Genomic DNA, 23,130 nt, shown 5'->3' on the forward strand with positions numbered 1-23,130 from the left:
CGCCTCTCAGAGACTTATTTCTGGGTAAAAAAAGCCATGTGCTCCGCCCCCTGGATCTCTGCATGTGTGTGTGTGCCTGTGAGTCTCTGGCTACTGTCCACATGCCCGCATTATGAGGCACTATTTTCGGATACATTTTCTCATGTTCACCACTTTTCATGTTTTTATTATGTATATTGTTATATTATTATTATTGTATATATGTATACTGTGTATACTGTTTTTGTAAAAATCATGTGATTATTAAATAAATAGTAAAACATGAATATAACCTTGAAGGTTCCCAGGGGCAAATACAGTGCCAGGTGTCAGACTATTTAAACAATGTTTACCCAGGATTCAGACACCTTCCCTGGCTTGTAAAATGCGGTGATGCGCCCTGGACGTATCAGACTATTTAAAAAAACTTTTCCCCGCCTTTCAAACACGTATCCTCCTGGGTTATAGCCTGTCATTTTGCAGGATATCATTTAACATGGAATCTCTCCTGGAAATGGACATATTCTGTGCATTTCCAGGAGATGTTCAATGTTAAATGATATCCTGCAAAATGACAGGCTACAACTCTCTTCCATGTGTTTAAAAACACTTTTCCCGACCATTTAAACATGATTTCTGGCTTGTAAAGTGCGGCGATGAGCCCTGACACTATCAGACTATTTAAAGGGTTACCAGGAGCATGAGAATATCCTCCAAAGAAGGGGTGGTAGTGTCGTGAATAAGGCCGAATATGTATGCCGATGTGCGGACGGTAAAGCACCGCAAAATCCACCCCCTTTAGGGTAACCAGGGGCATGAAGTTCTGTAGGGTGTGAACATCTGGGTTTAGTCCGTGGGGGAGTGCTTAAGTCCGGGGGCCCGGGGTCTCACGGTGCACGAGGGTGTGGAAGTACCACTGTTGCCGGAGGTCCTCAGTCCGTCCTTTGGGGCTCTTTCAGGGGCTACAGAGAGGTGGTTTTCCCGGTCCCTCTCCTGGAGGTATGAAATAACCTGCGCTCCATGTGAGGGAGCCGTGCTGGAGCTGCTTAGTCCGTCCTTTGGGGCTCTGTGAGGGGCTAAAAAGAGGTGTTTTTCCCGGTCTATTTTAATGTAAGTCTGACATGAGCAGAGTGTGCATGTGAGGGAGCCGTGCTGGAGCTGCTTAGTCCGTCCTTTGGGGCTCTGTGAGGGGCTAAAAAGAGGTGTTTTTCCCGGTCTATTTTAATGGAAGACTGACATGGGCAGAGTGTGCATGCTTTGAAACTAATCCACCCACGCTTAGCATGCTATTTTAGGGTATAAATCGTACCTTGTCACCATGCATGTAGCTGCATTTAAAAAAAGCTTACAGCACCGGGTATTCCCAGGCGGTCTCTCATCCAAGCACTGACACGGCCCGACCCTGCATTACTATGGGTCTCTGACGCAATCAGACTTTTACCACACTGTGAGCAGGGTTTAATCCGATTTTCAGCACTCTTTCCCCCGCAGAAACTAGTTTAAATCACCGTGGTCACCATGGTGGGGATTTAGGAATGTACCTGTGTGTGGTCCGGAGCTTCCCTGCACTTTAAATCCATTGATTTGCCCTGTTTTTGTTGTATTTTTGACTATTAACGCACTGTGCTCCCTGGGACGACGCGCCTTCCTGTGGGGACACATGAGAACTGCACTCAAATCACTTTGTGCTTTTTAAACAGTTTAAAATAGTTTTTTCCACATTTAAAAAACGCTTTCTGCCCTGGAAATCATTTCTAATCATTATTACCGTTATGGAGGGGCTGCAGTAACACTTTCCCCGCCTTGCAAACATTTATTCCTGGGTAAAACAATCCATTTGTTCCGCCTTCTTTACGTCAGCACCTGCGGCTGTCGGATTAAAACAGTTTAATGCACTTTTAACACTCACGTACCCAGGATTCCTGCTCCTGGACCTCTGCATGTGTGTGTGCCTGTGAGCCTGGGGCCCTGAGAGCAGTGACTCTGCCGTTTTTACCTGATTGTCAATTTGGCTATTCAAATGTTAACGAAACGGACGGATTTCCGTCCATTTGGCTATCCGAATGTTAACGAAACGGACAGACTTCCGTGCGCATCTGCGGCTGTCGGATTAAAACAGCTTAATGCGCTTTTATCACTCACGCAGCCAGGATTCCTGCTCCTTTCCTGGGTTACAAAGTGAGGTGACGCAGCCTGTCCTCTGGGTGGGCTCTGTGGGGGGGGTATCGCAGCCTGCTCCTCTCTGCCTGCTGCTGCTGCTGCTGCTGCTGCGCTCTGCCTGCTGCTGCACTCTGCCTCTATCCACACAACTTTCCCCCACCTCTCAGAGACTTATTGCTGGGTAAAAAAGCCATGTTCACCGTCCTGGTTCTCTGCACGTGTGTGTGCCTGTGAGTCTGAGGCCCTGACCGCAGCGACTCGGCTGTTTCTACCTGCTTGTCCATTTGGCTATCAGAATGTTAAGGAAACGGACGGATTTCCGTCCATTTGGCTATCAGATTGTTAACGAAATGGACAGTTCCACCGTTTTACCCCTAAAAATGATTTGTTATCGTTATTTTTGCATTTAAATGATTGATGCTATCATTAATATGGTTCCTTAACACAATGCACATAGTGTGGAGCTCACTGGGGTCCTGCATATGCTTTAATCAGGCTTGTCCATTTGGCCATTCAAATGTTAAAGAAACGGACGGATTTCCGTCCAATTGGCTATCCGAATGTCAACGAAACGGACAGACTTCCGTGCGCATCAGCGGCTGTCGGATTACAACAGCTTAATGCGCTTTTACCACTCACGCAGCCAGGATTCCTGCTCCTTTCCTGGGTTACAAAGTGAGGTGACGCAGCCTGTCCTCTGAGTCTCCCCGCCTCTCAGAGACTTATTTCTGGGTAAAAAAAGCCATGTGCTCCGCCCCCTGGATCTCTGCATGTGTGTGTGCCTGTGAGTCTCTGGCTACTGTCCACATGCCCGCATTATGAGGCACTATTTTCGGATAAATTTTCTCATTTTCACCACTTTTCCCTGGGTAAAATTAGGTCTGTCACTTTGGCTAACCGCACCACTGTCGTTCGTCTCCCGAGAGTGGACGTCCATTGCCTGTAAGTAGGGCTAACATTAGGTCTGTCACTTTGGCTAACCGCACCACTGTCGGTCGTCTCCCGAGAGTGGACGTCCATTGCCTGTAAATAGGGCTAACATTAGGTCTGTCACTTTGGCTAACCGCACCACTGTTTCGGACCCCCCCAGACCCCCCCAATAAAGCAAAACTGCACGTTTCAGAGTGGCCTTTTATTGTGGCCAGCCTCAGGCACACCTGTGCAATAATCATGCTGTTTTATCAGCATCTTGATATGCCACACCTTTGAGGTGGGATGGATTATCTCGGCAAAGGAGAAGTGCTCACTATCACAGATTTGTTTCAGATTTGTGAACACTATTTGAGAGCAATGGTTATTTTTTTTATAAAGAAAATGTTTTAGATCTTTAATATTCTCTAAACCAAATGAGCTGCTCCGACCGTCGGTCCTGACGGACTCCAACTTGTGTTTATTAATCAAACAAATAAATAAACACAAGGATAATTATCTGTTATTGTTGAGTAAATGGAGAATTGCACAGGAGAAAATAACGTATCTATGCCACAATTTTAGATGCGGATTTTGTTAAACTAATAGGCTACGTTTGCGCTGTGGACCAACACTATACATTGACGGGGAAGGGGGTAGCAATAAAGATAACACCATTAAACAGTTACACAACATAACAGAAATAATATTGATAGCAGCGTCCCTAGCAACCACCGTGGTAACAATGAAAACGTTGTATAGACACAATTTCCTGAAGTAAACTTCATAATAACTAGCAAACTAAAGATCATGTACTGTACATCCACTGCACAAATAATCTGAAATAACAACTCATATTTCAATACAATTTCAGAGGCGTTTTTGTAGATAACCACCACTCTGAACTCTGATATGCACTGATTATAGCTAACTCTTCCCAAATACTGTGCAATTAACTGATGGACTACACAATATATTTACACTGACATGAATGTACTGGTATGTATGTTATGTGTCTCTGTCATTGTCTCTCCCTGTGGGTGCCTGCATCTGTGTTATTGCACTTAAGGAACAGTTATCAGTCATTTCATTACGTTTTTGTATAAAGAGAAAGTCAATTCTTATTCCGTTTTTATTAAAATAAAAATCTGTAGAAAAACAATCAATGACAGGTATGCACATTCTTGCAGCAATGACAACTGTATTCAAGTTTCACCAAGGCATTGTGAGACAGGTTCTTATGGATTTTTATGATAGCAGATATGTAATTTTACAATGATGGCAAAAGCTTAACTTCTGATGTGAAATCAGTACAGAAACACATACCCTGATTGGTCTAAGGCAATGCATATATCATTTGGTAACCATGACAATACATATGGACATCAACTGATAATTGTCAGTCACTGGAATTAGATTTACCCATTTGAGCTTCTGATGATGCAGGATGACAATCATTAGTTTATTTACAGATGTAGCGATTCATTTCAGACAGTTTGAAACGCGAGGGCCGTGATTGGTACGTGATCTGCCCTCGCTCAAGGGAAAACCTCCAGTTTGACTTGAGACTGCCCCCTTGATAGATAAATGTAATTATAATGAAGCCAGCTGCAATGGATTTCATTGATCCACCAGGGGGTGCAGTGGGGTTCCACACTGGAGCTCATGTGAAATAAAGTCAGATACAGTACGCTGGATGTACAGCGGAACTTTGTTAAGATCCATATGTCACGGATATCATACTCTGTGCTAAATAAGAGACATGTAATCATTTACAAAACATCACCATGTTGTTATTTAACAAAATAATGTTGTTTAGTCGAAAAAAACGAAATGCAGCCCGGCTCTCGATTTTTAATCCTAATTTAATCATCATCTTCACCACGATCATTTATGTTTATGTTCGCCGAATTGACATGAAATCACTGACACATATGAATATACTGTATTCAACTTCATTAAAACGTTATTAACGTGCCTAAACTCAGTAATTCACTAAAAATATTTATATTTTAATGGAGCCTCGTCGGCAGATCAGGATCCCATAGCGTGGCGGAGGGATCCTGATCTGCATGACGGGTACTATTTTCCCCATAAGGAACAAGTCGCTGAAAATTATCCCGCTTATTACACGGCCACATTCTCAACAAAGTAACGACATGACTCCCAGTATTAATTGAAATGCTTTTATGGATTTAGAAAATGTTTGTATTGATTTAAAAAATAGTTGTATGTATTGATTTAAATTGACATGCTAAGAAAAATAGTCCGTTGTTACCGTTTTTTAAACATTCTGAATGAAACGGCAGCTCTCAGCTGTTTATTTACACAACTAATGGCCCATCAACCACAGCTCTCCCCCCCCACCCTCCCCCCCTGATCTTTCTTCTCCAGCAGCTAAATTAACTGGATGTTACTCTGAGTGACCATAGACTGTATGTGACAAGCTTACAGTTAGTGACGTAACAACACCATAAAAGCTGGTGGGTTGAAAGCAATACGGGAGGTAAAAATAACAAGAATAATTGTGATTCATTTATTGTGGCTTTTATGTTTTTAGGTATAAAATGTTATGTAATTCAGGCTTATAGTTCACCCTTCTCTAAAAGCCTTCAACAATGACAATATTCATAGTAATTTAATAAATCATTCCAACACACATTGTAAAAAGTAGCCTACTGTAAGTTAAGAAATCATTCCAATATGTACATCTTCTGATGTAACAACAATAACATTATAAATAGTAACATAGCTGAACATGGTATTGCACATTTAGCTTCGAGTGTTACTGACCTGAGATGTTTTTATTACATGAATTAAGGTGACTGAGGTTTTTTAACACAGGGATGCAAACTCATCAGGTATGAAAAAGGTGACAAGGATACGAGCCCCCGGCTCCCCCACCCCACGGAATAACAGAGGATTTTAGCAGTCAGAACAACTAAAGCAGCAGTGTTAATAATAACAGAAACGCCAAAGATTCACATCTAATAGAAATATATAAAAGCATTTATTTTTAAATTGTGTAGCAGTCAGTTTATAATTTTGGCAGCACTGTTGAGCATTTTGAAAATGTATTTTCATGCCTCTGTGCAAGGCTTAGTCTTTCTATCTTTATAGCCACATGGTGTAAAGTAACTAAGTTCATAAACTCAACAAGTACTATACTTGGGCACAATTTTGAGATACTTATACTTTATTTAAGTATTTCAATGATTTGCTACTTTGTTCTTCTACTCCACTACACATGCTTTACTTTTCCTCCACTCCATGTATGTAATACCTTTAGTTACTTTACAGATGTGGATGAATGATGTGAAATATAATCAAGTGTTAAATCCGACTTTAGTTCCACCTGGAGTAAATCCACAAGCTACCCTGCAGTATACAAAGTCATTCAAACTAGCTGCACCTTTACCAGCTTTGAGAACACTTTCATGATCAATCATTATAAAACATATCATATCTATTATTCTGAAATGGACCAATCTGCACAATGACTACTTTTACTGTCGCTACTTTCACTATATTTTGATGATAATATTTTAATACTTTTACTTGAGGAACATTTTGAATGCAGGACTTTTACTGTAACAGAGTATTCCTACACTCTGGGACTATTACTTTTACTCAAGTACAAGATCTGAGTACTTCTACTTTTACTCAAGTACAAGACCTGAGTACTTCTACTTTTACTCTAGTACAAGATCTGTGTGCTTCTACTTTTACTCAAGTACAAGACCTGAGTGCTTCTACTTTTACTCAAGTACAAGATTTGAGTAAGCTACTTCTACTTTTAATCTAGTACAAGATCTGTGTGCTTCTACTTTTACTCAAGTACAATATCTGAGTACTTCTACTTTTACTCAAGTACAATATCTGAGTACTTCTACTTTTACTCAAGTACAATATATATATACTTATACCACCTCTGTTTATAGCCTATGAAAAAAACTATTAGAAATAGAAGGCTAAAGCTAACGTTAGCAGATAGTGACAATGTATTCTAGCTAGCTAGCTCAACGATTCCTTAAATAATATTGCCACAGAAAAACTTTTCAGTTCACATCACGCTCTGCCGCTCCGACAGGGAGCTCTGCTCTGAACACCTGAACGGCCCGTTCTAACAGCTGTTCACCAGCGGGCCAGTCTGTGCTACAGTGACTCCGGACGCACAGTTATTATTAACGAACGCACCCGTAGGTAATGTAGCTGCTGAAGCTAGACCATCATCTCGGAGCAGCAGAGCCTTATTATACATCCATGAGCAGAGCCGACAGGCAGGAAGACTCAAGAACACAGCTCGTACTTCATTATAATATATAAAAAAAGAAAACTATGCGAATAGAAAATGTTTTTATTGATTTAAAAAATAGTTGTATGTATTGATTTAAAAAATAGTTGTATGTATTGATTTAAATTGACATGCATCCGCTAAGAAAAATAGTCCGTTGTTACCGTTTTTTAAACAGTCTGAATGAAACGGCAGTTCTGTGTATTTACACAACTAATGGCCCATCAACCACAGCTCTCTCCCCCCTCCCCCATTGATCTTTCTTCTCCAGCAGCTAAATTAATTGTAGGTTACTCTGAGTGACAAGCTTACAATTAGACACAACACTTTCATTGCAAGTGACCCTCAGTTAGTTGACTTTTATGTTCAACTGCTAAATTCGTTACTGATAAAAAAGGGCTTCTACTGTACCTAATTACCTTAACACTAGAACCGCCAGAGGTTTTTGTATAGGCCTACCTAAACCCGTCAAATCCCGCTATTAGAATGCAATTTTTAACAACATAGGGTGCTACATAACACACTTTCAGGAAAAGTCACGGACTGGGAGACTTTAATATTTTATTGAAAAAAAGTTACATTGCACACACACAACACACATCACACAAATTGACCCGATTGGCGGTTCTAGTGTTAAATAAACTCACTAATTAATGAAACCAGTTCAATACGCATTATTATATTCTTATCATTCTTTATGAGCGCAGAAATAGTGTTAAAATCAGATCTGTTTTTTAAATGAAATCTGACGGCAGGCAGTTAGCTCTGATCACCTATGATAAATGCGCCGCACCTGATCGCTGGCCATTCAGCCACAGACACTGTTCGAAATGGTGGGGAGCTAGGAGGAGCTTGGCTCCCCCGAAGAGGGAGGGAGCTCCCCTGCATATCTGACTTTGAGATAAATAGGGGGAGCCCAAAACAATCGTGCATATTTGTGTCACACAGATTAGAAATGTTGAGTTTCTGTAAATAACAGTTCTTGAAATAAATGATAGTTATTGTTCATTACAGTTTCTGAAAATTTGTTTTATATTTGTGAATATGTCTGGGTGTTGCCATCTGTACGTGGCGGCGCTGCATTCTTACTTACGTCGCTATGGTTATGGCGGTGATGCCAGCGCGGTATTTGAAATGTTCATATTGATATTTTTTTAACTCTGGCTTTGTAATAAAAAATATGGCAAAACGAAAACAGCCAAGCGTCACAGCTTTTGGATTCACAAGCAAAGAAGCGAAGGAGTCTAAAAATGACAACTTGAACGGAAAACAACTTTTAGTTGGCCGGCTGTAAGCAGCGTTAGGGTCGAGCTTGACAGCTCCACACCGAGGGAGAGGCCTGCCGATGCGGAGCCTGAAGAGGCTTCAACAACGGCCACATCCGCCGGCATAGTGACACCGTCTGTATTAGTAGAACAGTGTTTTTATAGCAATTGATCGCATCCGCGCTGCTGCGCCAGTCAACAGAGCGTGCGTTTGACATATTTAGTAGTAGGATGTGCTCTGAAAAATAGGGCTCCCCGAAAGCAAATGGGTAATTCGAAAACTGACAGAGCCCCCTCTATACAAATCAAACTGTAGACGGTGTGAAAGCACCTATTGTTTTAAATAATGGTCAAAATGTGACCTGTGAGCCTTCTGAATTACCGTGGGACAGCACATTCTAAACTAAAATGTTCAATCAATAAAGTAACATCTTATCTTATCTTAATAATATCTTCATATTAGTAATAATAATAAATCATACAGTATGTGTCCGAAAGGGAGCAGGAGGAAGCAAACACAAATATATACAAAAAATATACTGCATATTAAAGCAAACGATTGTAAAGGTAAAAGTATGAGCATAACAAATAAAGAAGTGTAATGTAAACATTTACATTATAATTATGATTATTTAATATATAAAGACTATATATTATTGAATTACAAGATTATATATACTTTAGTTGATCTAAAATATTGATGTGTTCATATGCTCTTCAAAACACAACTGAAAGTCCATGAAACTTTTCTTTCTGTATTTGTGAATGAAGCGCCATCTCCTGGTTAAAACCTGAAATTGAAAATCTGGCAACGCCCTCATAGAAAATAGTGGGAGGGCTTAACATTCCTCTATACTGGTCTTTGGCAGGTCGTAGGCAGGAAGCTGTAAGCTGGAGTCTGAAATTCAGTGCTCCATCTGTAGTCAGTCTGTTGAGGTGTAATTTATCTTGGTTAGTTTGTGAAAGGTCAGTGTGAACAGGACCAGAACTTTAAAAAATGCATTTCTCTTCCTTTGTTCCAAGGTGTTAAAGCAGCCTTATAGCTTGAAGTTATTCACTGCTGTCAAAGTTCTTCATCAGTAGAGGAGCTACTGTCAGAGGGTTGCTCTTCGGAGGAATCATCCAAAGACACCGTTTGCTGTCCCAAAATGCATTGGTTTGCAATACGTGCCATGGCCTGCTGCGCTTTCACTTTGTGGAGTTGTTTCTTTAGAACACAAAGTAGCCCCTCACGTCCTCTCTCCGTCAACGCCTCGGTACTGCCTGAGAATGTATGACATCAAATAAATAAATTATCAAATAAGCTAAATGTTATTGCCAGACCAAAACACTACCAAAAACCATAATCATGTATTGTACTAACTTTGTCCAGTGATGCCTTCAGAAAGCTGGGAGGACAGGTGAGCAATCTTTCCTGCCACGCTCCTCATGTACTCCCAGTGCTGTTTGACTTCATGAACCAGAATAACAGCTTCTTCTTTCAGTCTGTTCAGCAGCATTACCTTGTCGTAAACCTTTTTTTTCTGTACCATATCACCATGACCTGCAAAGTACATCAAAGCGTTATCAATTATCTTACATTGGAAATATTACAATTACAACATTACAACTCCAGGTCCTCACTTTCAAAGACCTCCACCATCTGCCCCCCCCCCCCCTACCTCAATGACCTCCTCATCCTCTACCTACCCCCCCGGTCCCTCAGATCCACCTCAGCCGGTTTGCTTTCCATCCCCAAGGCCAAACTCCGGAGCTTTGGGGACAGAGCCTTCTCTGTGGCAGCCCCGAAGCTCTGGAACTCCCTCCCCCAAGACCTCCCTCACCCTGTTCCAGTCCCGCCTCAAAACACACCTCTTTGTTTGTCTACCCTCCCTCCCAAATATAAAGTGTCTTTGGGTTCAAGAAAAGCGCTATAGAAAATAAATGTATTATTATTATTATTTAACATAAGCACAGGAATACATCATGCATATGTGCCAGATTTAGCCTGGCAGGTTTATGGCATTACATATATATATATAAATATATAAATATAGATATATATATATAGATATAGATATATGCACAGACAAAAGTATTTTAAAAGATATAAAGTCTGCACATTTAATCATGATTTTCTAATATTTAGTTGTTAAAATGATAATATGAATTATACCATAACCACTGTTTGCAATTTTGTTTTATTTTGTTGTCGTCCTACACACAAGTGTCCAATATTATAATTTGACTAATTGATTGATTCTGGTTCAATCAACAACATACATTTTTAATTTATCATCATCATCATCATTATGTTTCCTGCAGCTTAAAGAGTAACTTGCAGGTTAGAGACACCAGTGAATAAATGTGTAGGAAAATGATGAATACACTAGATTTTCAAAAGATATATACAGAAATATACTCTACAGTGACATCTGGCGTCGTTTTAGTAAGCCATTTTCACTTCCGCATAAAAAAGCCTCCGCACGTGACTTCCCGCGTGTGACGTAACATGGGGGAGAGCGGCCGGTCTAATGTATGAATAAACATGGATCACAATGCTAGTTTTGACACAGAAGAGGTTGAAAATATATATTCGAATGCATATGATTATAATTATGAGCCTGCTATGCGTCAAAGAGACCAGGAGCAGCCAAGGATTAGAACAAATAACGGCCATCGGAGAGAAATGGAGCTTTGGTGTGTGGAGAACCAGTGGAGAACAGAGCAGCTGTCTTGGTGGGTGACCGGCGTTAGCTACAGTTAATGTTAGCTAAAGTCAGTCACATCACAACATTGTAAAGTTAGAAATCATATATCAGGCTATAACTAAAGTAGTATTGATAATATAGTAACGTTACTGGCAGGACTGTTGATACTGATCCATAACAGAAACTAATGCGCAAGTCTATCTCGCGTTACCAAATGCAACTCCATACTACGGTGCTGTGTACCGGAGGGGAGATGCGAGATACGGCTGATACTTGATGATCTGGCGGAGAAAGGTTGTGGAGCCTCCGTTGATATGCCATTGTAAATGGCTTGATGGAAAGCAGGTGTGTAGTAGGGGAGGGTGCACAGCTGATTGCAGCAGGTGAGTGGAGGTTGAGCCGGGAGCCAGGAGTGACAGCCACCACGCCCACAAAAACAACACAGACAGTGGGAAACAAACAAACACAAAGGAGACGGCTGGAGGAGTACAGCCACCAAAGCGTTACCTAATGCAACTCCACACTACATCTTACGGTGCCGTGTACGAGAGGGGAGGGAGAGAGAGCAGCGAAGGAGGGGAGAGAGTTGTAATACGGTTTCCTGATAAACGTTTTGTTTGATAGGTGCTTGTGTGGGAAATGCTAGCCCATGACCTCAGCTGTGGAGAGTATGTGCTGCAGGTGTATGCCTTCTGGGCCCTGGTGGAGAACCTCACCCCCAGAACAGACATAACATGCATGACACTGCACCCAGGCTTTGAAGCATGCTGTCTGAATCCCTTTGTGCTACAGATAGCCTACATGAACTTCAGGCAGGAGCATGGCCCGCTCCAGGCCATCAGATATGAGTATGTTCAGATTACAATTGAGATCTGAATAACTCAGTGTGCATCTTGACCAGGTGAGGACACTATCTATTGACTCAGCAATCACTGTAAGTTATATTCTTGTTTAAATAGACTTCTCTGTTTCATTTATTCTACTCTGTATAATTGTTCTGTAGTGATTGTAGCTAAAACGGCGATTTCTGCGAGATTTTAAATCTCAGATCTGCTCAACTCAACCTGTAACACAGGTCTCAGTGGGTCACGTGCCTCAAACCTGCATTACCATAGGCAGGAACACTCTGCTGTCGCCCATCAGCTGAAGAGAGTTAACTAATTAGAGGGGCGTGCCCCCACAGCTGTGACAACTTAGCAATCAGGTGTCCATCTTAGGTGGCTCTTTCCTGGAGCGTCAGCTTCAGCGTCAGCCAGACGAAGACTGACAAAGACATTGGAGTCCTGTTGGAGCAAGACTGACAAAGACAATGGAGTCCTGTTGGAGCAAGACTGACAAAGACATTGGAGTCCTGTTGGAACAAGACTGACAAAGACATTGGAGTCCTGTTGGAGTCACAACGGAGGCAAAGAGGAGGCAAATCCTACTTTGATTGAGCTAAGTATCGCTGGTGTTTTCTTTTGTTTTATTCAATTCTCTTTGGTTTTTTAGCCCCTCATGCTATAATCATGTGTATTTTCTCCATTCCTGTTCATGTGTCCTCTCGCAATTATCACTGGCCCAGTGTATCTCCTAATCGATATAACCAGCCTGCTCTTGTGTATCCCACATGCTCCACTGAGATCCAACATCTCGTTTCAGGGGGGCTGTGGAACTGCCAGTCAGCTGTTCCTAAGGCTGACTTCATTTCTGGCTACGCTTCCCTGCAGTCTCTGGATTTCTTTGCTCTCACGGAGACCTGGATCACTCCATCCAACACATCCACCCCAGCAGCTCTCTCCACAGCATATTCCTTCTCCCATACACCCAGACCCTCTGGCAGAGGAGGTGGCACTGCTCTCTCCCAACTGGAGCTTTTCCCTCTTCAAGCTACCTAACTTCACTCCTTCCACCTTTGAATTCCATCCAGTCATAGTAACCCGTCCTATACAATTAACCATTGTTGTTCTCTACCGTCCTCAAGGCGCCTTGGGGGACTTCTTGGAGGAATTAGATAATCTCCTCTCACACATCCCTGAAACTGGCCCTCCCGCTGTACTTCTCGGAGACTTCAACCTCCAGACAGGGAAGATAGACAAACTAACATCTCTGTTAACCACCTTTGCTTTCTCACTGTCTCCATCCCCACCAACTCATAACGCTGGCAATGTCCTTGATCTCCTATTCTAAAGGAACTGCACTACTTCTAACCTCTCTGTAAACCCGCTCCACACATCCGATCACTTCTTCATTTCATTCTCTCTACCCCTTTCCAAACATAACAAACTAATCTCTTCTAACTCTGCACCTGTCCGCCGTAACCTTTGTTCCCTCTCCCCCTCTACCTTTGCCTCATCGGTTTCTCTCAGCCCTCCCTTCCTCTGATTCGTTCCAACTCCTGGCTCCAAACTCTGCTGCAGAAACTCTCCTCTCTGGACTCTCTCTGCCCTCTCACATCTCGGCAGGCTTGTCAGTCCCGTCCTGCTCCCTGGCTAAATGACGCACTGCGTGCTAATAGAACCATCCTTCGGGGCAGCAGAGCGGAAAAGATGGAAATCCAAACACCATGACGACCTCCTAACCTATCAGGCTCTCCTCTCCTCTTTCTCTACTTAGATCTCTCAGGCAAAAAGCACTTTCTTTCAAGATAAGATCCAATCTTCCTATTCCAATCCCAAAAAACTATTTTCCATCTTCTCCACCCTCTTGGACCCCCCCAAAGCCCCTTCCCCCTCCTCCCTACTGTCAAGCGACTTTGTTAACCACTTTGAAAAAAAGTTGATGATATTCGCTCTTCTTTTTCTGACTCACCTTTACTCACCGCTGGGTCACCAGACCCTCCTTTCACCCACACACTAACCTCCTTTTCCCCTCGCTCTCCAAGTGAGGTTCTTACCCTCGTTACCTCTGCCCGTCCTACCACTTGTCCTCTGGACCCTATCCCCTCAAACCTCCTTCAGACTATTGCTCCTGATATTCTACCGTTTCTCACCCATTTCATCAACACTTCTCTAACTTCTGGTCACTTTCCAAACAGTCTCAAGGAGGCAAGAGTAAACCCTCTCCTAAAGAAACCCACTCTCAACCTGTCTGATATTATAAATTACAGGCCTGTCTCTCTCCTCCCGTTCCTGTCTAAAACACTTGAACGCGCTGTCTTTAAACAACTCTCCTGTTATCTCCATCAGAACAACATTCTGGATCCGCACCAGTCTGGTTTCAAGGCAGGTCACTCAACAGAAACTGCTCTCCTTGCTGTCTCTGAGGAACTGCACACTGCTAAAGCAGCATCCCTCTCCTCTGTCATCATCCTTCTGGACCTGTCTGCTGCATTCGACACGGTGAACCATCAGATCCTCCTTCGCACTCTCCAAGAACTTGGAGTTTCAGGCACTGCACTTTCCCTCCTCACCTCATACCTCAAAGACCGCACCTACAGGGTAACTTGGAGAGGGTCAGAGTCCGACCCTTGTCAATTAACTACAGGGGTCCCTCAGGGCTCTGTTCTTGGTCCCCTCCTCTTCTCCTTATACACAAACTCGCTCGGATCTGTCATTAGCCCGCATGGTTTTTCATACCACTGCTGCGCTGACGACACCCAACTAATTCTGTCCTTTCCCCGCTCAGAGACCCAAGTCGTCGCACGCATCTCTGCTTTCCTAGCAGACATCTCTCGGTGGATGTCTGCTCATCACCTCAAGCTCAACCTTGACAAGAATGAGCTGCTTTTCCTTCCGGGAAAAGATTGTCCCACTCTTGACCTAACAATCAACATCGCCACCTCTGTTGTTTCCCCGACTCAGACTGCAAAGAATCTGGGTGTGATCCTAGATAACAAACTGTCCTTCACTGCAAACATTGCTGCTACAACCCGCTGCTGCAGATACACGCTTTACAACATCAGGAAGATACGTCCCCAGCTGACCCAAAATTCAGCGCAGGTTCTGGTCCAGGCTCTCGTCATCTCACGCCTAGACTAGTGCAACTCCCTCCTGGCTGGTCTACCTGCATGTGCCATCCGACCTCTGCAGCTCATCCAGAATGCAGCGGCTCGTCTGGTCTTCAACCTTCCAAAATTCTCCCACACCACGCCGCTCCTCCGCTCCCTTCACTGGCTTCTGGTAACTGCTAGAATCCACTTCAAGACACTGGTACTTGCGTACCATGCTGCGAATGGATCTGGCCCTTCCTACATCCAGGACATGGTTCCTATCCCCAGGCAATACTGCTACACAGCTTACAGGCAGGTCATCCACTGGGCCTATGGAATTCTAGGCATCAGAAGACAGAAGGAAGGAGAAGGAACTTACAAAGGTTTTGAGTGGCCTCATGTTGGTGACGATCAATAAAATGTATCACAATCTTATTCTATAAAAAACAATAAACAAACAATCTTATTGTATAAAAAACATCTTAAGAAGTTTATATCAGCTATATATAATCGAGCAGATACTGCATTTATGGTTAGGCCTGCATGCAGCAGCAGCCTAACACTAGTGAACATAACTGTATAAACACAAACTTTTTTTTCATCAGTCAATTTTCTTTATATAGCCCGATATCACAAATCACAATTTATCTAGGGGGCTTTACAATCTGTAGAAGATACAGAGAAGGAAAAACTCCCCAAAAAACCCCTTTTAACAGGGGGGGGGAAATTGAAGAAACCTCAGGAAGAGCAACCGAGGGATCCCTGTCACTGGACAGACCCTGGAGATGCAATAGTTGTTGCGGGTACAGAGTACCATAACAAAATTATACATATAAATGTAAACATGACGAAAATGGATCCGAGAGGATGTCAAGCAGCTTCAGGGTGTAGCCAAACAGATAGAGCCTGGGCCACAGAACCTCCTCTCCATCATGGAAACCTGGAGGAGAGAGAGAAAGAGTGAGAGGGAGGAAGAGAAAGAGAAAGAGAGGCTATCTTGCAATGTTTTTTAAAAATTAAATAACTTGATCCTTGCCTCCTTGGCCCAATTATTTACCAGATTTCATCAAAATCTCTTACTAGGTTTTATCTGACAAATAAACAAATGTCAATTTAGAATAATCTTAACCTGAAAACTGTGAACCACAGAATCTGCTGGTTTCACACTAATTTCCTGTGTTAAACCGGGAATGCTGTGCAAGATATATTTTTACATCAGTGGAATTCACACATATCCTCTTATTTGTTTTATCTTGACATACATATCTTGCTGCTCCACATTACCCTGGGTTTCCCCACAACAGGCAGGACAAATGTTAAACAAGGATATCAGCTGGCTTTGGCACACAATGAACTTGTCAGCAGGACTGAAAAAAGAAAAAAAACACTTGTTATTTCTGACTGACACAATTTGGTAATACACATAATCTCAAATGAAAAGAAGCCTTAATTGAGATCAAAATTAGTTTGCTGCAGTGGCTCTTTTGATGGTTCCTCGTCAGACGACTCGCTCATCATTTCCTCCTCTGGGCTCCATGATATATCCCCAGGGTATTCCATGGAAACAGAGGATGACTCATCATCACTGTGTGCAGGACTGGGCAGTGGAGATTCTGTCTGACACCCCACACTGACCATCCTGGGCTGTACCTGGACAGCTAGGATAAAAAGAGGTTGGCCTTATATAATTGTGAAACATCATACATTCAGTGGCCACTTTATTAGATACTGTACACTTGTACAATGTAATGTAATATAAACAGCCCTGCCATAAAATCTACCTTTACAAAGCTTATGTTCAGGTTTTGTTGACATTCGGGCTGAGATGTTTTAATGTAATATGTTAATTATGGAGGTCATAGCAAGTGTTGGAGTTGTAACAGCTTGCATCATACTGAGATATTTTTCTAATATGTTTTTAACATGTACAAAGGTATGCCGCGTTTTGCTGTCAAAAGGGGGCGCTACTTCTGTGTTACATTTACACTAACTGATGAACGGTGGAAAGGTCTGAGGTTACACTGTGAGCCGCAGTGAAGCACAGATGTTGGTTGAGGAGCCAGTGGAGAGGCGACCTCTTGCTCTGGGTCTATAAGCCCAGCATCAGTGGCTGTAGGTGAATCTGTCCCTTCGTGACATGCAGTACCGTTGTCTCCCAAAGTCTTGAAAAACACCAACATTACACATGAAAATAAATAGCAACTGCGCCATTAGCTATGCAAATAAAGTCCCCACGCTAGTTACGTAACCACACTTCGGGGATATAACATTAACAAACTGAAGTGACCAATTATGCCTAATGGTAGGTTTTACAAAATAGGATGCCAATTCCAGCTAACATTATCCATTATGAATTAGCTAGTGGGTTTAACAAGCTAGCTACATTACCTTACAACAATAAATACTAACCACACGTTGCTTGTCATTATTGAAATCATTATACTGACTAATTTGGAAGTTAGTAAATGTTAGAAAACAATACTTACGTTGCACAGTTCACGTTTTCGTGGAGCTGAATCTCTGACAGATCCTCGACCATCACTCCCGCCGCCGCCGCCACCGGCGGCAGCTGCTGCTACCGGAGCTGATAAAGAAGCTAGGTGTATTGACGGAACCGCACTAGCCATCAGCCTCACACGGTCCTGGCTTCGATATCCCATCCTGAACTCCATCAGATCAGCGTTTTTCGTCACAGACCCGGCATTGAAGTCACTCTTCACCTGCACAAAACGCACCCAGGACCGAAAGCTAGCTCCCGTCCTTTTCCTGTTAGGGAAACTGTGGACTCGATGTCCTGACGGGCTGGAATGTGTACAACCTGCACAAACACAATACTTCACCATGATTACAAATGGTGAAATACAATTTAAAACTCCCGAAAGATACCAGCTCAATAAAACACAACCGCTCCAACCAACTACCAACTACTACCGCAAATTGGTCAGAGAGAAGGACTCCCCCATGTGACGTAATATGACGCCTTTGACGTATAACCTTTAAAAAAAGCAGTTTTTAGTGGCAGAGCTCAAAAAGGCTCCTTTTCCCTCTGAATTCCTTTCTCGTGTCTCGTAAAACATGTCAAATCCTGCATTAACTTTTTTTATTGTAATTTTCAGGCAAGGTAAAGCATAAATATAGGAGGAAAAAAAACCTGCAAGTTGCTTTTTAAGGCAAGTTTGAAGAACTACTTCCCAATAAATAAAAACATTGAAAAATGAAACTACTTAAATTATCTTGCAGAGTTTTCAAATGCACAAAATACACCAAATACGTTTATACACATGGTTTTGCTTACATTCCCATTTCCAGGAGTAGTTGTCCTCAGCCAAGAGCTCGTTAGGAGGAGGGAGTTTGTCCGCTTCCCCGGCAACAGCATTGTGTTCAGTGATGGCATCTTCTAAGGCTTTCTTCTCTTCGACAATCTTTTTTCGGAGTTTGTGTCTCCGCTTATTGCCACCTGCCAGAATTTATATAATCTTAATTACACACAGTGTTGGGCAAGTTACTTCCAAAATGTAATATATTACATATTACTTATTACTCTCTTTTGAAAGTAACAAGTTACATTACAATATTACTGTCTCTGAAATGTAATGAGTTACACTACTTTATTTACTTTTTAGTTACTTTCACCAAAATAACCTCAAAAGAATAGCTAGGTATTTTAAATGCTAAAATGTAGTTTAGTGCAGCTCATTATGCATCCAGTGAAGGGCAATGTGGTATATTATAACAACTGTGTAGGCCACAGTGTTGACTTTGTGACTTGGAGAACATTTCAGCTGCAACATCAGCTCGTTGATAATAAGCTTGGGATATGAGATATTTTTGTAGCCATTCGTGGTGAAGGCATCTGTGCTATTGTATGCATTATTTTTGACCCAACATTTCTACAGGCATGTCAGAATATGGTACTATTTTCACATCAATATTCTAGCCATTGTCTATTTTTATACCACAAGGTGCAAAATGACCGCCTTACCCCACTGTACAGGCGGGTAGTTGTTTAGATATACCTGGCACCTGCGGGCCGCAGATGGGCGGCGTAGTTTCGGGCGACGAAGACTGCTGCTCCGGGGCCGGCGAGTCAGGCGGGAGTAAGCTAGTGTCCACAACGAAGGGTAACGTGATGTCCGCATCTGACCTGTTGCTACTGTCTGCAGTAGATGCAGTGTTGCTGGCGTTTAGTGATGGTTGCTTTAATCATTTTCGTATAAATGATTATCCACAGATAAGATGTGTGTCACTGCTGTGGAAGCACTTTGGAAATGATACACGTGCAGCGGAGCAGGTCATGCGCACCTGACACAATTTGTTGTTTGTATTTTTCGCTACGTTCTCTTTTTTGAATGGTTGCATAACGTTCAACTTCTCCGAAGATCTCGACGCGAAGCCTGAAGGGTAAACACCAGGTTTACTAATCTACCCGCACAATTTGTCCGGTTTCAGAATGTCTCGCTATGTTAGTAAATTCTTAAAAAACAAAAAAACATTTAATTTCGGGTTAAAATGTGTTGTAACTGCGTTACTGAGCATTGTAACGGGTAATATATTACCCACATTTCATTAGTAATGTGTTACATTACTTCCTTACAGCAAAAAGTAATATATTACTGTAACTCCGTTACTTTTGTAACGCGTTACACCCAACACTGATTAAAAACCAACATGTTTCAATAGATCAGATATTGTTTACCATCTATGAAATATAAGTGAATACATTTGTTTCCATATCTAGGCATGTGTATACTTAGAACAGGCAGGGACAGAATTTATCATTTATTTATTCATTTTGATGGCATTTTACGCCTTTATCTGACAGTAAGAGAAAGGATATTTGGGAGGGAAAAATAGGGCAAGGGTTGCCAGCAAATGGTCCAGCTGGCTGAGAAATGACCGGAGATTCGCTCCTCAACGCATTTGCATAGAAGTGGTAACGGATGACCCCGATTAATCTATACCTTAGTTGTTTTTAAGCAGCAACTGCATTGTTTATAACATCAATGGGACTATACAAATTCACTATAGTCACTGGACATTTCTTTTTTATATGACAATAAAATAAACAATATTCCCATTGCTGTAGATCAGTCATCTATCCTATTCTCTGTAGACCTCCTTCCAATGATGGATTTTACTAGCATAGAGGTACCCCTTATAGAAGAGGAGGGGCTGGTTTGCCTTTGGAGGCATAAGTCAATCAATTCTCACCAGACTGGTGATACAGCTGACATTTTCGCTGCTTGATGCTCAGATACAGTCCTTCAATGTTCTTCTGCAGGTCATTTTGAATGGGTGTTCCTTGTGAAGAGAAGTATAACAATTATTTCACATAAAACTCTAATCAAACCCTTTCACGGCAATACTACACTACACTACACTTCACTGCAACAGAATAGCGAAAAATATGCTTTTTTTTAATTGTGCAAGAAATTATTTTTTTACAGTACCTGTAGTCCACTGCTGAACATCAGATACCCACTGCTGTACTTGGTCGTCCTGTAGTGACAATTCAGCGGTGAGTTTCTCCAGATCCTCTGTTGCTTCTGTAATCCTTTGAACCATCTGTCAAAACAAATATCAAAGTAACAAAATGTTGACCAACATTTAAAAAAAATAGTTTTAAATTAACATATTTGTGTAGTCAGTACCTTCATGTATCTTTTAGCCAATGTTTGCTCAAGGTTTGCTGCCTTTCGCTTGTTCCAGCCACTTGCTTGGATTGTAAGCATATCCGTGCAAACTGAAGACAGAATTTATATTAGGCCAGGAAACCAAAAATACAATAATTGAGTTTGCATGAAAAATACTTACCAGCTTTTGACATGTACTTCGAACATATGGCTGCTCGAGAGAGGACGCTGTTCACCTGTTCAACCTCCTCCCCTATTGTATTCCCTGCTCCTTTTTGATTCCGTCCTCCCCATCGCAACTGTAAACACATTTAGACAACTGTTACAATTTGGATAACAGAAAAATTAAGAAAATGACTAATGTTGTCTTGTGCCAATTATTGTATTTACCTCACACAACCATGAATGTGCTTTGGCATGCATGATGGACAGAAATGGACGCATGTTCAAAAGGTTTTGCATCTCTGGACAGTGGCTCGCAACCCTCTGCAGATATGGCCAGTATTTGCAGACCACATCAGAGCAAAAAACTGTACATTCCGTGAAGAAAGCTGTTTCTGCAGATATAAAGGATATGCAAAAATGTCTCCACGGAACACATTCAATCCCTTAAGCAAGAACCCATGACGGCAGAAAGCAACCTCCACGCCTTCCTCATCTAGTTTGCTGGCAGACTTGTTGGCAGTCTCTCGGGCAGCCGACCACTGACCGGAACCACATCTTCCTTTTGCAGGATTCTAAAACCGATGAAAGAAATATAGAGACATATAGACAGGAGACCGGAAGTATGCTGAAGACATTGCCTACACAATGGGGACATCATATTAATACACAACAAAGGCGAGAAGCATGCTACAAGTGTTCATTACACTTACAAATGCATGTCTGAAAATATGGAGAATGTAAAATAACTTTACGTGTCTTGTTGTCCCATGGATGTAATTGACAAAGGATGACACTTCAGCATCCTTGGCTAAAAACACTCCGTCGAAAAATCCACAAGGTCTTAAAGAAGAAAACAATTATTATTGTACAAAAGTACCATAAAATGCACTCTAAAATTTCAAATTGAGAAGATTCTACACACCCTGGTTGGCTCTTAAAGCGGTAGAGTTTACGGTTCCCATCGACTGCGACAGCCAACATAGAGGGTGTGCATGAAAGGCACTGAAAATGCTGCACCTGAGACAGCCTTTCGACCTCAAATTTGGCATAGGTCCATTCCAGAAAGGACTTCTGCAGTGTGTCGCCACATATCTTACCACTCTAAAAGCAAATAGAAAGGATTTTTTTTTTATTAAAATCATACAAATATATTTTGAACTCAAACTACAATTTAAATTGTACAGTTACTTCCATCTTGTACTCATCCGACCGAAGAGCTTTGTCCGATGTTCGAGCATGCTGACAAAAGCTTGCCGTGACATTCCAGGGGCAGTGATCTTGAGATCTTCGTAGTGAACAAATCCACTGCGTACAAGGTCTCAAAATTGACAGTGGCTGGCCAATAGCCACTTTCAACCAGATCACCCATGCCTATCGACCAAATCTTTCCACAGGTGCAGTTTATTTGTGGAAGGAACAGATTGTATCGCCCTGAAATGTAAATTGACAAATCATTACTATGATACAGTATCAACTACAAACATGTTTTGTTTCTATTGAATGGTAGTTTCATACATTTCTTTGATTTAATTGGTGATAGTTTAAATTAAGTGTGACAAAGAGCTAAAATGCATTTGAATCCCTGGCTCAAAAGCGGAATACATAACAGCAAAATAAATAAAGAGAAAGGTCTTGAAATGTTCTTACCATTAATTCCAATCAAAATGACTTCCTTTCCTGCGGAAACACTTGTTTGCCCAGTAGCACAATCGCAGCATGGATGCATTATCGGTATGAAGCATTCTAGAAAAAAACAATTGAAATAGTCAATTTGATTTATAGGTCATTTATTATTAGCGTCTTTTGATCAAATACATCTTCCCCCAGGAAGTTTTTTGAACCTAATTTACTAATTGTAGTATATAATATAAAAGTCATGTGTGATTTGTAGTTTAAAAAGTACCTCTTTCATGGTATGAGAACTTTCCTCCCTCATCTTCCGTGATGTGAGTGGATGGTGACAGTGGCCTTAAAAACCCTTCTACCATAGAAGATCTTTTGTGGAGTACACTTGATTGGTGTATGGCAACATCACAGGCAGTGCAGGAAAGAGGTCTTGGCAAACAATCTTGACATGTGACGACTGCAACCTTTTGTCGACAGTGTTGGCAAACCCCCTCTTTAG

General features: G+C 41.8%; 1 protein-coding gene across 1 annotated transcript; it reads right to left on the reverse strand.

The window, feature by feature from the left end:
- Positions 1 to 9,316: 9,316 nt before the first annotated feature.
- Positions 9,317 to 22,374, reverse strand: LOC307029636 (uncharacterized protein; the record flags this gene model as incomplete). The annotated part of the gene is made up of 14 exons (XM_079665717.1): positions 9,317 to 9,870; positions 9,971 to 10,150; positions 15,282 to 16,865; positions 17,228 to 17,369; positions 17,694 to 18,025; positions 18,503 to 18,664; positions 19,224 to 19,364; positions 20,419 to 20,508; positions 20,658 to 20,772; positions 20,859 to 20,950; positions 21,022 to 21,139; positions 21,482 to 21,577; positions 22,023 to 22,106; positions 22,216 to 22,374. The coding sequence occupies 12 exons, from the start codon at positions 22,372 to 22,374 to the stop codon at positions 16,654 to 16,656; spliced, it is 1,743 nt and encodes a 580-aa protein (XP_079521843.1). The 3' UTR covers positions 9,317 to 9,870; positions 9,971 to 10,150; positions 15,282 to 16,653.
- Positions 22,375 to 23,130: the final 756 nt, after the last annotated feature.

The sequence above is a fragment of the Notothenia rossii genome (genome assembly GCF_949606895.1).
Source record: "Notothenia rossii genome assembly, chromosome: 2".
Taxonomy (NCBI): domain Eukaryota; kingdom Metazoa; phylum Chordata; class Actinopteri; order Perciformes; family Nototheniidae; genus Notothenia; species Notothenia rossii.